We start from the raw sequence: 15,954 nt of genomic DNA on the forward strand, positions 1-15,954 counted from the left end.
CACTACTAAGGGTGTGGAAAATAAACTCCACCCTCTGGAAATTAGGGCATAAAATCAAGTCTACAAGAGTTCTAAGTATCTATTGTCTATAGGGGGACAACGATTTCCGCGCCTCAAGCACCCACTACTGGAGCGGATATCAGTTAATGCTTTTTTTTTTTTCAATTACGGAAATATTTGTTCAACTCGGGGCCAGGAACAAACAAGCCATGAATTCTTAATTAACCAGTGATAGTTATATCAATCAATAACATTAGATTGTGATACCTTTTCATCAAGGTAGTTTTAGAAACTTATTCTAAGTGATATATGTCCACCTATCCAGCATAATATGTACATCTGAAAAAGATTGTAATTGTATTCCTTAATTAGAACATCCAAGTACGCTTCTTCGCCTATGCCACAACAATAGAAGAAGCTGCAATACTAGAACGTCTTGAACATGTATAATCCACGGTTCTTCTAGGAATGGACCTTGGAAGCAAATATTGCCCGGAGCCCATCATCCATCCGAAGCGATAGTGATCATACCATGTTGATGGCATGTGCCTATAGACGTCTACCTTTATAGGTAGATGTAGCAGAAAGGTGAGTTGCCAAGAGTATCAAGGGCATCGCCGATGGTAATCTCGGGAGCGTTAACGCCCATGTTCAAGGCATCAGACTTGATGGCATCACGGCTAGGGGGGGTGTTGAGGATGGTGATGGTGCCAGCAATGTCCTTGGCCTTGGCGGGGTGGAGTGCCTGCCAGACCCAGTACATGCGGTCGACCATAGCATGGTGCAGGAAGAAGATGGGGTCGTTGGGAGACGAGAACAGGTCGGCAGAGTCGCCGCCCATGGTAAAGTGACCGGCGGCGTGTACTCCGAGGAACTCGTCACCGAAACGGCCTTGGAACTCGTTCTGGAATAGAGCGATGCTTCCGGAGGCGGCTCCGAGGGTGAGGTTGAACAGGTTGCTGGCAGTGAACCAGGTCTTGCCGGGGTAGCGGCTCAAATCACGTACCAGGCAGCGAGGGTTGTAGCCCAGCGCACCAGTAGGACTGACCTCCATGCCGTCCATACCGGGGGAAACAGGTCCGAGGTTGACAGTCAGGCTGATCCACGTTAGCATACGTTTCAAGTTAAAGATCAACCCAATGTGCTTTACCCTTTGAAGGGACCGTCCTTGAGGCAGCCACCGCCGTTGCCAGAGGGAATGTAGATGTTGTTGAGGCCAGACAGGGAACCATTGTGCGCAACGTAGGTTCCATCACCGCTCATGCTAGTAGCACTACCATCAAAGAGCGGCGAGTCCTTGAACTCGACAGACTCGAACCAGTTCCAGTACTACAAAGCGTCAGTGCTAGTACGCAAACGCGTCTGGGCGTGGAAAATACCTACAGGCTGGGTACCCTTGTAGCCACACTCAGTCCTCAGTGCGGTCTCGTAGGCCCAGGTGAAGTACCGGTGCCATGTGAAGAAGTTTCCCTGAGTCGGATGGTTACCATCGAGGCGACATAGTGTGAGGCTGGGGAGATGGGGCTTGTCTTACAGTGCCGTGGATGCTCAGGGTCTGGTTGATATGGACGGCAACAAAGTCGTCATATCGAGTGCGAGCACCAGGGGCGAACGCAGGATCGGCCTTGGAAGGCTTCGTCGTCATGCAAGTGACGGCGTTAATATACGCGGTCCTCTCGCTGGGAGACAGGTACTTCCTGCAAAGCGGGGTTCGTTAGCACATGGCATGTTGTGAAGCATCTTGGGGCGGAGAAGCAGCTTACCAGTCCCGGCGAATGGACGCGTTGAAGATTGAGCACCCATTGGATCTCTTCGTCGTGGTCGTATTTTCACTCTCCTGGAGAGCCTCAATTGCCTGGTTGTTGAGGTCTACCAGAGTGTCAGTGGCATTCTGGTCAGCGCTAGCCAGGGCGAGGGTTGAGGCGCCAACGAGGCTGAGAATAGCTGTTAGTGAGATATACATGACGGCGAAGTTGGCGGGAATAATACAATGAGAAAACTGAGAGAGGGACACCCTACATGATTGGTTTTATAATATTTGAATGCTACGGAACCGGACGGATAGCCTCGTGGTAAATTACGCTAGCAACTGCACGTGGCAAATATGTTGGCAAGGTTATTCTTTCTCCTTTTTTTTTAATGGCGCATTGTTGCCTCTCGCTTATCTGGTTAACATATATCATGCGAAAGAAGGGAGATACGCCGGGGACGCAGCTTTGCGTCGATGGAGTCGTCCAGGGAATACTGCGGCCGCCCTAACCCTGGCCTGCATTAGGTGGTTGAATCTACAAGTACCTGTATCGCGAGACTCGACATTCTTAGCGGCCCAGTTTTCTCGGTAACAGGCGAATCGGAATGCGCCGGCCCCCGGCCGGACAAGGTCCACTAAATCTCGAGAAGATGGACAGGGCCCTGGAGTCGGCCATCCAATTCTGGTATCGCTTTTCCTCGACTGCATGAGGGAGATTACTGGTGATACGTTTGGCGTCGTGAGTATTTCCCGAAATGGCCACTAATATCCGCCCACTACGGAAGTCCGGCCGCTGTGGAATAGTCCATCCACTACTGGCCTCCCCCACAACCCGGGCTGAAGAGGCGCGCGAACCCAGTAACCGGCGTCCCGAGCCGAATAACTTTCAAGGACATCGTGGGGGGATTTAGTCATTAAAATGGGGATCATTAAAATGGGGACACTCGTCTACAGATCTGCTACATGTATTAGTATAGCGAGGGGAAGTGGTCTTTAGGACACCTGACGGCGCCAAAACACACGCACTACTGGTCTCCCGCCGCCACTTGCCTTTTGGCACAGGTGTGACATCTACCGGAATCCGACTTTAGATTGACTCGTGAACACATGCCATCTGGGTTTAACAAGAGTCAAGCATGGTTGATTCGATCTAGTGATCGGCAAATACGATTTCATTCGCCGTTACCTTGCACTGCCCTGAAAACTCAGGGGTCACCCTGCGGAACCAAGTGTCCACTACTTCACCTCTTTGACTGCGGAAATGCTTGTGGGGCAGCCCGGAACTTCTCCAGGTTTGAGAGATACTAATATTTTTGTGGGAGGTATCTGCTAACTGGACTGCGTACCGCCCAAATCCGATTTGTCCCAGGCAGCCCCACAAGCGTTTCCGCAGTCAAAGAGAGATACTTCCTCCGTGGCGAGCCAATGGAGTCGGTTCGATAGTGCCACGGTCAGAGACTCGCCTACAGACTTCACACAACCACTTTTTTTGCTTGCTACCCGGGCCATAGCACTAACTTATTAAGGATACTCTTTGCGCCGGAAGGTCACATCATATCAAAGGGCTATTCTGAATTGGAATTCACCGCGGCTTCTAGTTCGTGACACTCATCCCCAAATCGGCCGATAAGTAATCGGACATTTCATGTCCAAAAGTTCCCGCAAACACCGGATTCTCCGGCGTTCGTCTTGGCAGGAGTGTTTGGTTGCTCTCCCGCCCGAGCCTAGCGTCCACATTCGAACAAGCTTATTGAGCCCGACCTTCTTATCTTTCCGGTGCTTGCGTTGGTTACCCTGTTTGTTATGCTCCAAATTTCCGGGTTGGGCGGCCAAGGAGATCTCACCTGAGCGAACTAACCCTAAAGTTGGCTCCGTGAAACCACTGTGGAGGGTGCGGCGGGTATTGCGGGCACCGAGTACTACGCGTCTTCAGGGGGGGTTCAGGTGGCGACCTGCATAAACACCACTTGACCATATGCAGTCAGACGCCAATTGTACATATGCTAGACTCCCTGGGTATCTCTGATCCCCATTCTCTGTTCCGTTTTTTTCTCCCGTCGATCGCCGAGGTTGCCCGCGGCCAAATACGGGCAAGATGAGCGAAATCCGGGCGACAGTCGATCCGGCCAGAGCTGCCGAGAACAACACAGCCCAGATCGCAGGCGTCACCACTGCCTTCCATGTCATCGCACTTGTGATCGTCATTCTCCGGTCGTACACTCGTATTTTCATCATCAGGAATTTTGGCTCCCAAGATGCATTTATGATATTGTCGGTGGTAAGATACTCAACTCCCCCCTGCCAGTCCATACACAGCTTGCCGTCGCCATCTATGTCACTTTTCCAACGTGGAGAAAGTCGACCATCGCCGTTTCCTTTGCTAATTGCCGGCCCTTTAGCTGTGCGCTCTTCTTGGAGGCACCGTGACCATATTTATGCAGATACCACATGGACTTGGCCACCATCAAGATACCATCTCGGATGCCGATTTTATCGTCTTCAACCAGCTCAGCTTCGTCCAGTCGATCGTCCCTCTGATAGGCGGTATCGCCTTCCTCAAAATCGCCGTCGCTCTTGAGCTTACAAAGCTTAAAGGCAATGCTTTGGCGTGGTACAACACCATCCTGTGGTGTCTCATCGGTCCGTGACCAGAATATACCCCGCCATATCTCCCCGACTTTCTTTAACCCGACAGCAGTGTTTGTGTCTGCGTACACCTTGATGGCATGGTTGACCTTCTTCTTGTTCTGCAGGCCAATGGCCCGGTATTGGGACCCGAATATTGAAGGCACCTGCTATTCTGTGGATTTATTTACCAAGTTTGGTCTGGTGAACACAAGTGCGTAATGGTGGGAGACTGGAGATGATTACCAGTGTCGCTAACAGTCAGTTATAGGCTTCAACATCTTCACTGATGTTGCTTTCGCCACTCTCCCCGTCCCAATTGTCTGGGCTCTCAAGATGCCCCTCAAAACCCGCCTGTATCTCGTCGGCGTCTTGAGCCTTGGTTATGTGTGCGTCGATCACGATCTCGTTGAAGGAATGTCTCTAATCAGTTCCAGTGCGGTTATAATGGGCATTTTAAAGGCCGTGGCTCAGATTGGGTACAATCCTCTCGGCGACATTACCTAGTAAGAACTTTTGCGAGCCTTCGATATTCGTTCTTGACTAACGGATTCATTCTTCAGTACCTATGACATCCAATTCTGGGGCCTGTAAGTCTTCTAACCTTCAATCATGTGAGGTAGCTAAACTAACTTGACTGCATAGTCTTCAACTAAATCTTGGTATCTCCGCCGCATGCGGCCCATCCCTGAAGCCCCTCTTCAAGAATATCCTGAATCTGACTAGCCTCACCCCTCAATATGGCTACAACTCCGGCAGCAACAACCAGCGAAGCGGCCGGGGTACGGGCCTCTATGCTATCGGCGGAACGGCTTCAAGAGGTTACACCAAGCAGAGTAGCAGGACCGATGGTGGAGAGGACTTTGAGCTGCAATCTCAGTACAGAGCCACTGCAGAGGGAAGAAGAGATGCTGCCAGTTCTCCTGGCCCGTATGGCTCAGGCGAGGATGGTGAATCCATTGAGAAAAGTGGTAGTCAGGAAACCATACTACAAGGAGACAACGGGAAAAAAGGAATTGTTAGAACCACGGAGGTTACTATTACATATTAGGTAATTAATTACGATTATTTCTCTCTTCTTCGTTACGGCCACTAAGCTCCTGCATCCCCGGAACCATCGATGGCCATGTCAATTTAGGCCCTCTGACGTGTTTTTGCAATCGGGAGCCCTGTTCGACCGAATCGATCGAAAATCGATTGAATGCTTAGCGCCGTTCGATTCGATATTCGTAAGACTTGGCATCGAATGAATCTATCGATTCGAGCAAGATGTCCAACCCTGGATTGACCTTCCTCCTACGCATTTAACCGAGGCAACCAATATCGCTTTAACTAGGCTCCGCCGACACAGACCATCAGAGTCATCTAAAATCTGCATGTTGGTTCAGGCCCATGCGACGTGTGGGCGCCGTTCGGACGTACAGCTGCCCCATCCCTCCGGTGGGTCCTCTTTTCGGTGTTGGTTGTCATAAGGGAGGGCTCTTATTGAAAATCCCAGTCGCCACCGTAAATAGCGCAACCACTCTGTTGGTACCGAGATTGCGCGATTTTTGATCAAATGAACGGATCATGCGTAATCCTAGCAATGGTTCTCATTGAAGGGGTGAGTAATTTTGACCCGGCGACGTTGGCAAAACCAGCGCTAAAGCTACATTTCTTATTGGACGGAAATAGTCAGTTCGCATCCAGAAAGCTTGTCCTCGCGGAGAAGAAATCAATGAATGGATACGATAGCGAATTCTTGCTAGGATTGCGGTTCTTCTTAGTGTCGACGCTTATCCTTCTAGTGCTAGTCGCTGATTCTGATGTTCCATGATTGTTGTAGGATGTGTTTTATTTCCGTTCTCCACACTCTCCTTGTATTCCCGGTTCGGAGACACCGCTGCCAGCGCCGCAGTGACGACCGGGTGCGCGGCAAACGCGGTGCAGTCCAGTCGACTGTCGTACGGGCAAAGAGAGCGTCGACCGTGTCCGGTTCGCAAGCGCCAGAGTCGATGGCCGTGATAAGCGCCGTTCGGCCCCGGCTATCGGCCTGATTTGGGTCCGCGCCGGCGCCGAGCAGAGCCATGACGGCCCCACCTGCTCCGGCTTGGCTTGCGCAGTGCAATGGCGTCCGACCGTCGACTGCGGCTTGATTCACATTGCCGCCGCTGTTGATAAGAATCTCTATAGCGGAAAGTATATTGAAACTGGCAGCTATGTGAAGCGGTGTGTTGAGGAACTGATCCGTGGCACCGACCGTCGCCCCTTTTCCTAGAAGCCATTCGGTCGCACCGCCGCGGTCAAGCCTGGCAGCCAAGTGTAGAGCTGTCTCTCTGATGGCATTGGCCTTGGATACGCTACACCTAGCTGCATCGAGACACTCTAACAGAAGCTTGTTTTGGCCGCCAGCACCAGATACGGCGAAGTGCATAGGCGAATTGCCATCCCGATCGCGATGTTCGGCAGTACAGTGCGCGGCCAGCAGCTTCTGCACCAGCTCAAGATTGCCGTTAAAGACCCCAAGGTCGAGCACCGACCGGCCCATGATATCTTCTTGCGTGAGGCTCCAGCCATGGCCGTGGAGAAGCTCCGTCATGGCCGTGTTGCCAGAGTGGGCAGCTATATGCAGTGCCGTCCAGCCATCGGGGCGAACGCTGTAGCGGAGAATCGTGCCGGAAGGGTTTCCTAGCTTGAGCAGGCCAAAGAGACCTTAAAAGAATCCCTCCTGGGCGCAGATACAAATTAGGAGGGCCCTCGAAACCTCCTCGAGATCGGCCAGACCCGTTCCGACGCCGTGTTTAACAAAAGCCGCCGCCAGTCTGAAGTCGTTAGGTCTGCCATGTCTTCCATTCATTATTGTCGGGATATGCAAATTTTTGGCACCCATGTCCAATGTAAACTTGTCATTGAGGTCGATATATGCCCTACTGCTGTTTGTCTCGCAATCGTTGTGCTTGATATTTTCCACGCAGAGTTGAAAGAAGGGGATCCTATCGCCTTTGTAAACCGTTTTATCCCTAGCAGCTGTGATGACGCTCAGGTCAACCTTTGCCCCGTGCTGTAGAAGAAGCTTCGCCACCTCGAGATGGCCTAAAGAGAGAGCAATGCGTAGGGAGTAACCCTTGTCAAAGTTGGGATCCAGGCCACCTGCGAGAAGAATCCTGACAGCTTCGGCGTGGTTGTCGCGCGCCGCCCACTGCGCAGGACTGCCACCCATTTCATCGAGGATATTTGGATTAGCTTTCCAATCCAAAAGCAACTGCATCATCTCCAGAATACCATCCTGCGCTGCGAGGTGCAAGAGTGTCCGCCGCTTGCCATCCACATTTAACACATGATTGACATCTGAACCCGCCTCCAGCAATACACGAGCGTTCGCCGTCTTCCCACCCTGGATGGCTCCAACCAATGGTGTCCCACCGAAGCCCCTGTCTTTAGCTCGAACTCGAGCTCCAGCAGCAATTAGGCGCTTCACCACGCTGCCGTCACTGCATGGGCTGAGCTAGGCTGCAATGTGCAATACTGTGGCGCCGCCTAGATCCTTTGCCCTCACGTCTGCCCCGGAGTCGAGCAAAATATCGACGGGGCCGATACATTCGGCATGTTCGACAACGTAATAAAGAAGCGAGCGCTTGTAATAGAAGTGCCGTCGACTGAGATCCCAGCCTACCTCGTGGAATGCTTCAAGCACGCCTTTCCAATCTTGAACAAACGCCTTAGCCATGAACCGGAGCATATGCCATTCTCTCGAAGCATCCATTTGCAAAGGTAAGGAGTGTTTGATGAAGACCTTTACCAGACTTCCGTGGCCTTTGTCAAATACGATATCGAAGGGGCTTGGGTGCTTTTGCTTCTGAGATGTCAACTTGGATTCAGGGCTAGCATCATCTTCGGGAGGATATTCTACGTCCGGCTCAGCTTTTGAGTCCAAGTTCGAATCTACATGACGAGACTTTTCTCCTGGAAGAGATTGCCGCTCAAAGGCGTCTGCTCCGTGTGTAACAAGGAGTTTGCCCGCATCAAGTGAGCCAAGCTCTGCCGCGAGGTGAAGAGGTGTCTGGCCAAGGTCGTTTTTTGTGTTCACCGGAAAGTCGGCTTCTAGCAGTAGCCGAGTCAATTCAAGGTCCCCTTTCCGCAAAGCAAGGTGCAGAATGCTATCGCCGCGTTGATTGTCACTCGCGAACGCTTGAATAAATGCTTCCACGTCTTCTCTGTTCACGTGTCAGGGCGGGGGCTGTGCCGTAATGTTTGGATATCCGGATGTGATTGGGCTTTAGCAACGCGTTAGGCGTCGACTAGATGCGCCATGTCCGCACGTGGTTCGCCCAGTGAAGTGAGGCTGAGAGAGTCGACGCATTTTTCCACTTCAGCGCGACCTTCAAGATCATCACCTCTCCCCGCACCACCGAGCATCATTATCATTCCTAGAACGCGATGGCCTGCTTCACCAGAGAAAATGACAGCGCCGAGTATCAAGCCGAATTTGATGCCTACTCCACGTGTGATGACGAGCTCGCGCACCTCGCCAGGGATATCAAAAGGCTGGCCCTGCCCACACAGGCCGTTAGTGCATCTGGTTTCATTGCAGGGAAACGCTGAGGTGGTGTATGTTCTTGTCAAGAACGGCGGAGCTGATATCAACGTCGAGGATGCCAACGGGGAAAGTCCAGGGTTGTATTCCCTCATATCTAAGGACCTAGCAACGATACGGATGGTCAAGAGTTTGGGAGGACTTCTATCTCTTCACAGAAACGTGTCAATGGAAATCATGCGAGAGGCTGGAGTAGGGTCTTCCCTCATTGAGCGGGGCTGGAATCTACAATTCAATGCGCGCTTCCACGGCGAGCCGAGTGACGACGAGCTCACGAGCGAGAGCGAAGGTGCCAGCTTCGATGAAGATAACGACAAGGAAGAAAAAGCCATTGCTAATGCTACTGTTGACGATGCCACGAGTGGGGATCATAAGGGCGTATTCGAGTTCCAAGGTGTAACAGAGGGCAACAGTTCGTCGAGTCGAGTACCGTTTAGTTTTATCAGCAACCAAGTACAAGTCAAGGTACCCAAGTTATGACGAGATTTTCGTAGTATCGTTCATGTTAGCATGGGGTCAGGTTTCAATAATCATTTATTAACAGTCGCAAACGCAATTATTCCCTGATTCAAGTCCCAACAAATCAAAACAGCTGACGGATAGTCGAGAACCTAGGCGACTTTGCAGCAACCGCGCAAAACACTGTAAACATGCAGATAAAACAATTCTGCCATACTCAATCCATCGACGTCAACTGTATCACCGCTCGCCTCTCCCTCTTTCTCACTATTCGCGAGCCCCTTGGCACTACCCCACAGCTCATCACCATCTAGACACATCATGACGGCCGCCTTGTACGCTCCGCCCATGTGGTGCGCCATATCGCGTGCGCATACATGTACCAGCCGCCGCCGGAACTCGTCCGCACTTAGACCGGCCGCCCTGGGCCCCCCGGAGGTGTAGTAGTGCGCATCTTGCCACATGCCAATTTCGAAGAGCACGACGCCCAGAGCGTATACGTCAAAGGCCCGCTCGAACTGCCGGTGAGGGCCGTCATACCGCAGCTTGGGGTGCAGCCAGAAACGCCACGACGACCGCCCGCTGTCTCGGAGGTCGACAGTGCGCTCGCCTAGCCGCTCGGGTCGGGAGAGCCCAAAGCCGAGGAGCTGCGGGGCCCGGAAGTCGAGTCCGTGAGTGGGGCCGGGGCCGGCGAGAGAAGACGAGGCCCCGGTGGCCGGGCGGGCATTGTAGAGCGCGACGTTGCGGCTGTTGATGGTCTTATGCATCCAGTCGACACTGAGGAGAGAGAGGACACCGTCTGCGACGGCCGCCGCGAGGTCGTAACGCTGCTCGAGAGAGGGGAGGAAGCTTTTGCTGGTGCTGACCTTTTCGTCCGCGACCGAGTGCATATTCCGCGGAAGTATTGAGTAGAGGGTTAACGGCGGCTGGTTGTCGACAGCAAACGGGGGCAGCTGGTAGACCAGAGCGAAGCACGTTCGGCTCTTCTCAAAGAAGCCTTCGCAATGTGGAAGCGCCGAGAAGTATGGGTGTCCAGCGCTCTGTAAGAGTGTACAGAGGCCGGCGATATGTTCTTTGAGCAGGTCGAGGCATATTGCGTCAGAACCCTTTTATTCGAGCCTGCTGGAAGGGAATCTTCGTCATAGTCATCAAGAGCAAACCTCGAGCTGTCAACTTCAATCTCCTTGAGCTCCTTGTCAGTGACGCCCTGTAAGCTCTTATCCACCCTCCGAGCTTTGATCGTCACAGCCTGGTAGATCTAATTGTGGAGGGCATCATGAACAGAGGAAGCAGCGTTTCCGATGCCCCTCAAATCAGAGGGTGTTGACGACAAGGCGAGGGTCTTCAAGTTAACGATTCGGTCCGCCGCCTGTTGTTGGAGGGGTGGCAAGCATTCTCGCAGCGCGTCGTTGCAGTCCTTGAGCGTCTGGATATGAGCCATGATGCTGTCTCTATCGTTGGTGTCGTCGTTGAAGGACCACGTGAAGTTGACCCTGCGGAAGAAGCTGACCACCCTCGTTCGACGCTGGCGAACGCTTGCGTCCTTGGAGAGCGCCTCGGCGATTTGGCGGTTCTGGAACAGCGGCTTGGCAGTTGGGATCTCGTTGTTGGCCCCGATTTTCACAGGCTTCGAAGCCTGAACCCTTTCGGTCACGACATCATCACGGAGCGCATATCTCTCGCGGAGCTTTCCCAGCTCCTGAAGACGTTGGTGTACTTGGCCTATAATCATATAGACATGACGCTCAACGCGTTCATACCCCATCCTTCCCAGTTGCAAGTCTGCGGCGAGAAGCATAGCTCGACAGAGCAACGCTTCGCTCACAACCAACTCGCCCGACACGAGGTCTGAGGCAAGCAGCCCGCTCTGGTCAAGCTATGTTTCGAAGCGAACACATTGCACTGCCATGAGCGCGGCCAACGTGCCTTGCCAGTTGAGTCAGCGTTACTGGGGTCTTTGAGATATGCGGTGATCTTACCAGCGCTGTCGGCAAATCTACGAGCGGACGATACATGAAGGAAACACGTGCAAAAGAGTAAGGAGGGCTCATGTGAAAGCCATCACGCACACAAGCCCAGAGCAATCTGTCTCAGTAGCTATCTGCCCCTTCAAGGAAGACTGGCTGGCATAATAGCGAGAACCATTTTCCCTTTGTTTCCCTCTTTTCTTTTTCATAACGGATCTTGACTTTTTCACCATGCCCCCAATAGCTACCCTATAGCCAATACTCATTGTGAGGAGGCGAAGCTTGTCAGGACTGAGATCTCCTTATGCAGACGCGCAGTAAGGTAAGAACGAAATTTGGTTACTTTAACCGATTCTGACGGTGATAAATGACTCCTGGGCCCCATGGTCTATAGTGTTCCTTCGTTGAAATATCCTGATCACTTCTGCGGCATTGAAATCGGACTCGGTGGTGCGAGAGGAGTATGTATTTTACTAGAACGCACTTGGTGTCAGTACAATCAAACTGAAATCAAAGTGATACGCAGGTAATACAAACATTCCATTCTATATAACGACAAAGTAATAATCAAACTTCGACTCCTTAACTGTGGTGCCCAGTTTTTTGCCCTTGGCTTAGTTGCCAGACATTTCTAATAGAATTTATCATATACATTTACCTAGACACCTCTCTAGATACGCGAGTCTATTAGCGAGCACACTCGGGGAGAAAAAAGGGGTCTCAGTCATCCTCCGAATCATCGGTCGAGCTGTCGTCCGGACAGAAGTATGGCCGCAAGAGTCGACGCGCGGTCCTGAAGTCATTCTGCGTAGCCCACTCCCACGGTGTCTCTTCGTCCGACTTCTTAGCAGCGTTGTAGTGCTCCATCAACATGTCAAGCGTGTTCTCCATACTCTGATCGGCTGCCTCGCAAATAGCGTTGCGGATGTGTTCTTGCCTGACCTTGCTGGACGAGTAGTCGGCCTGTAGGAACAGTTTTACTACGTCGTCGTAGCCGGATTCTGCTGCGAGAACTAGAGGCCGTTGGTCGGTCCGGCAATCCATGAAGACATCCGCACCATGCTCCACGAGCGTCTTGATGATCAAGTAGTTTTCGGGGCTCTGATCAAGGCTCAAAGCACGGAGGAGTACCTGGTCGTCTGCGTTGGGGTTGATCTTGCGTGACAATAAATGCTCAACCACCTCCAAATGGCCTTGTTCTGCTGCGCGGCTCATTGCGTTGATACCGTCCACGCTCGGCTGCATGAGATAGTGGTGTCCGCTCTTCGTCGTCGAGGGCGTTTATGTCGGCGTCTTCCTCCAGCAACGCCCGGACCGCATCGGTGTGGCCTCCTTTCACAGCCCAGAAGAGGTCCTTGTCATCGTGTGGGGCCAGCGTGACGCCGTGCTTCTCTTCGTGATCCATGAGAAGGCGAGCGATTTCTTCGTGACCCTCGTCGGTGGCCCACGCCAGCGCGGTTTGACCCGAGTTGTCCGCAATGCCTACATCGACATCATTGCCCAGTAGATGCTTTATGAACTCATCATGTCCTTCTTCCGCCGCCAGCATCAGAGCAGTCTTGCCGTAGCCCCACTCCCTGGCGTTCAAGTCGGCTCCCACCTCAGCCAAGATGCCCACCATAGAAGCGTGTCCGTCTTCCGCCGCCATGAGCAGCGGAGTATACCCTCCAAAGTCTTGTGTGTTTACCTTTGCTCCCGCATCAACGAGACGTCTCGCTGAGGTCTCCTAACCCCTGAGAGCTGCGATGTGTAGGGCCGTCCTACCGAAGCAAGGCTCAGCGGTGTTGACGTCTGCGCCGCGTTGCAGGAGGAGCTGCACGGCATCATCATGTCCTCCCTGGATGGCCCAAAACAGAGGGGTCCTTTGCCATTCGTCATCGGAATGATTCACGTCGGAACCTTTGTCGAGGTCTTGCTGCAGTTTCGCCGTGTCTCCCGTGGATGCGGCGACAAGGACGGTCGCTTCCCATGGGCAAAGGTCACACTGTTCCATCATCGTAAGGGGAAGTGCTTATCGGCAGAGATTCGGATTCGACTCGGGGGGATATCAAGCAAAGTGAGAGGATGAGATACGTGGCCTGGATTAAAATTAAATAGCTGTTGGAATATGGATCCAATTAACCCTGGGTATAGCAATATCAGGTGTGCACCTAGCTTATAGCTCAGCTAGTTATTCCAACAATAGCCTATCAGCCCAATTCAGTGCACATTTCGGCGTCGGCGAGAGCGGGTGGGTCGAGTCATGGCCTACTGGTGGCAGTGCTCAGAGAGTTGTGGTTCTGGATCTCGACGCAATATGCGATTAGCTCTACGCGTAATATGTCTTGCTGCATCTGACTTTACAACTTGTATCTACACTTTGTTAGTATAATATAATCAACTCATTTCGTCTTGAGGGTATGCATTGTCTAGTTATATTGCGTACTTAGTATCTAGTTCCAAATAAGCAGCCTGTAATACTCATAATATCAAAAGTCCCATAAAGTGCCAAAGGCATTCATACCATCTAAATGCCAAGTCAGTAATTTCCTACCCCAGTTGGAAAAGAACAACTTACTAGCAAGACACCCCTGCATCATCTCGTCATTTCCCTGCTTATTTGATGTAATAAATATAACCTCGGCCCCAAAGCTGGTATACACATCTCGAAGGAGCTGCACAGTATCTGGACGTCCCCCTCGCTTCTTCGAGTCCCACAATATCATTCGCTCTGGTTCGATGTGCTTATGGATTAGCCCGGTGATTGTTGGTCCGAATGTCTTCTCCTGGTCGGAGCCGATCCAGATGAAGAACCTGATGGGATGTCAATTAGGCCTATAGAACTGTGTTGTTGGGTAACTTACCAGCTAGGGCTCTGAATGCAGGTCGAGAGCGCAGCTCCGATGCCAGTTCCAGTGCAGATTCGGATTCCCCTGTTATACATCGCGGATGCATGGCCGACTCCGGCTGTGGACAAGTCAGTATGCAAACACAATGTTCTTTAGACGGCGGGGCATACCAAACTTCAATTGCCTCGTCCAAACGGTCTTAGGCGGGTCGGTAACGAGGCCCTTTGTGAAGTCGCCCTGAACACCGCAGATCATGTAATGACACCCCGACTTTCTGCCTGCACTGATGATCCCGAACGCGTGGTACTCCAAGACCGAAGTGCGGCTGATCCTGCCGAGAAGGCCTTGTTGCATGCCGCGCTCGAATTTGAGGATGGCGACCTTGGGGGATGGCTGTGGATGGGGCTATTAGCGGATGACGACACCTACCAAAGTGGTAAGACTTACAATCTCGACTTCCACGGGAACCTCCCGTAGTGTAACCCATGGGATGGCAATGCTATACGTGCGTCAGTGCAAGTCAATCATGAGTGAACAGGTGGGTCGCAGCGTACAACACGGTCATGAACACGGCAAACCACAGCTCCTGTGCGCTGAGCAGAGAGTGTGCATCGGTCCTCCACTCCCCACGCTTGATATCGTAGACGTTGCCAAGAATTGTGAAACACCATGTAGCCTGCCAATGATTAGTCCAACTTGGGTTGGGGATAGATGCAGCGTGAGCTTACTCCTAGGCCAATCCATCCAATAAAGCGATGATACCTTTCGAAAGTGTTATGGTGGTTGCTATGCCGAGTCAGCTGTCTGAATTTTCAATTGAACAATTAAAACATACTTGCGGACCCAAGGGAAGGCGCTGATAATGGATGCGATGACAAGAATGCTGGTGATTATACCAGTGGCAAGGACAGCGCCATGCTGAGATGCCCGGTGGATAATGATTTCGACGACCTTGTAGACGAGCCAGCTAGAGACTGTTAACACAGAGGAGCGGAGGCAAAATCCTGGATTGACTCACGCAGCACCAGAAAGTGCACAGCCTGAGTGAATGCCTCCTACATGCTGCAGAGTTGAGGTAACGGCGATCTTAAAAGACAGTGGTGCCCACTGATCAAATATCTGTCAGTGTCTGTTGATGATCGAGGTTTGAGTACAATTAAACATACGCTGCGGAGGCCATAGATAGAGGCGAGGTAGAGGAACCTCAAGAAGAGCTCATTCCTCATCAGAACTGCAAAGAGCAGGTTACCCAATACCAGAGCCCCAAGGTGGTTCTCAGCATAAGGGAAGGAACCGACGATGGCCAGAACGATCCCAACCAGGTTGAGCAATACAATGAGGGTGAAGAACTTGCGATATGTGCTGAACCAGAGGCGGAAGACGATCCATCGGCTGATCTTTGGTCGCGGTCGGACGGGCGTGAGTGTCTGGACTGCAGGCTCAGGGACGGGGTTCTTTTCGTCGAGGCGGAAGACGGGTGATAAAGTCTGAGGTAGGGTGGCGACGCTGGGGGACGATTTTATGTCCTTGTTTATCGGTGAAACATTTGTCGCAAGGTCCCCAATGTAGGTCGGCTTCATGCCATTTTCGACATCCTCAAAAATCTGGCTGTCATTCATTGGAGTGGTCGCTCCGCTATCTACCCATTTTGAAGACATTGTGAGCCTTCGAAGCCGAGAAGGAAAGAGATTCGATGTATTTCGTCTAGACAGGACTGGATTATAAGTGTCGCCGAGGGGTCTCGAAGGAGGT

At 52.1% G+C, this 15,954-nt stretch overlaps 7 protein-coding genes across 7 annotated transcripts; 2 read left to right on the forward strand and 5 right to left on the reverse strand.

Moving 5' to 3' along the window:
* Nucleotides 1–204: 204 nt before the first annotated feature.
* BGZ61DRAFT_468365 (uncharacterized protein) lies at nucleotides 205–2,009 on the reverse strand. Its single transcript, XM_046247868.1, has 5 exons — nucleotides 1,764–2,009; nucleotides 1,535–1,697; nucleotides 1,384–1,470; nucleotides 1,151–1,329; nucleotides 205–1,097 (listed from the first exon to the last, which is right to left on the reverse strand). Exons 1-5 carry the CDS (start codon nucleotides 1,961–1,963, stop codon nucleotides 566–568), a joined length of 1,161 nt encoding a protein of 386 aa, XP_046093895.1. The 5' UTR covers nucleotides 1,964–2,009; the 3' UTR covers nucleotides 205–565.
* A 1,836-nt stretch (nucleotides 2,010–3,845) lies between these two features.
* Nucleotides 3,846–5,426, forward strand: BGZ61DRAFT_374530 (uncharacterized protein; the record flags this gene model as incomplete). Its single annotated transcript, XM_046242342.1, has 7 exons — nucleotides 3,846–4,025; nucleotides 4,150–4,390; nucleotides 4,449–4,589; nucleotides 4,647–4,764; nucleotides 4,813–4,881; nucleotides 4,939–4,965; nucleotides 5,021–5,426. The coding sequence occupies 7 exons, from the start codon at nucleotides 3,846–3,848 to the stop codon at nucleotides 5,424–5,426; spliced, it is 1,182 nt and encodes a 393-aa protein (XP_046093896.1).
* A 738-nt stretch (nucleotides 5,427–6,164) lies between these two features.
* Nucleotides 6,165–8,117, reverse strand: BGZ61DRAFT_487373 (ankyrin repeat-containing domain protein; the record flags this gene model as incomplete). Its single annotated transcript, XM_046249962.1, has 3 exons — nucleotides 6,165–7,066; nucleotides 7,097–7,859; nucleotides 7,911–8,117. The coding sequence occupies 3 exons, from the start codon at nucleotides 8,115–8,117 to the stop codon at nucleotides 6,165–6,167; spliced, it is 1,872 nt and encodes a 623-aa protein (XP_046093897.1).
* A 722-nt stretch (nucleotides 8,118–8,839) lies between these two features.
* Nucleotides 8,840–9,432, forward strand: BGZ61DRAFT_468373 (uncharacterized protein). The gene has a single exon (XM_046247869.1). The coding sequence runs from the start codon at nucleotides 8,844–8,846 to the stop codon at nucleotides 9,426–9,428; it is 585 nt and encodes a 194-aa protein (XP_046093898.1). The 5' UTR covers nucleotides 8,840–8,843; the 3' UTR covers nucleotides 9,429–9,432.
* Nucleotides 9,433–9,559: 127 nt separating this feature from the next.
* On the reverse strand, nucleotides 9,560–11,205 carry BGZ61DRAFT_541750 (uncharacterized protein; the record flags this gene model as incomplete). The annotated part of the gene is made up of 3 exons (XM_046255084.1): nucleotides 9,560–10,447; nucleotides 10,513–10,614; nucleotides 10,690–11,205. 3 exons carry the CDS (start codon nucleotides 11,203–11,205, stop codon nucleotides 9,560–9,562), a joined length of 1,506 nt encoding a protein of 501 aa, XP_046093899.1.
* Nucleotides 11,206–12,094: 889 nt separating this feature from the next.
* On the reverse strand, nucleotides 12,095–13,022 carry BGZ61DRAFT_541751 (ankyrin repeat-containing domain protein; the record flags this gene model as incomplete). Its single annotated transcript, XM_046255085.1, has 2 exons — nucleotides 12,095–12,613; nucleotides 12,690–13,022. The coding sequence occupies 2 exons, from the start codon at nucleotides 13,020–13,022 to the stop codon at nucleotides 12,095–12,097; spliced, it is 852 nt and encodes a 283-aa protein (XP_046093900.1).
* Nucleotides 13,023–13,842: 820 nt separating this feature from the next.
* On the reverse strand, nucleotides 13,843–15,860 carry BGZ61DRAFT_500750 (uncharacterized protein; the record flags this gene model as incomplete). Its single annotated transcript, XM_046251605.1, has 9 exons — nucleotides 13,843–13,880; nucleotides 13,932–14,167; nucleotides 14,218–14,320; nucleotides 14,373–14,595; nucleotides 14,650–14,701; nucleotides 14,757–14,878; nucleotides 14,931–14,988; nucleotides 15,221–15,309; nucleotides 15,369–15,860. The coding sequence occupies 9 exons, from the start codon at nucleotides 15,858–15,860 to the stop codon at nucleotides 13,843–13,845; spliced, it is 1,413 nt and encodes a 470-aa protein (XP_046093901.1).
* Nucleotides 15,861–15,954: the final 94 nt, after the last annotated feature.

The sequence above is a fragment of the Ilyonectria robusta genome (genome assembly GCF_021365365.1).
Source record: "Ilyonectria robusta strain PMI_751 chromosome Unknown BGZ61scaffold_73, whole genome shotgun sequence".
In the NCBI taxonomy this organism is placed as follows: domain Eukaryota; kingdom Fungi; phylum Ascomycota; class Sordariomycetes; order Hypocreales; family Nectriaceae; genus Ilyonectria; species Ilyonectria robusta.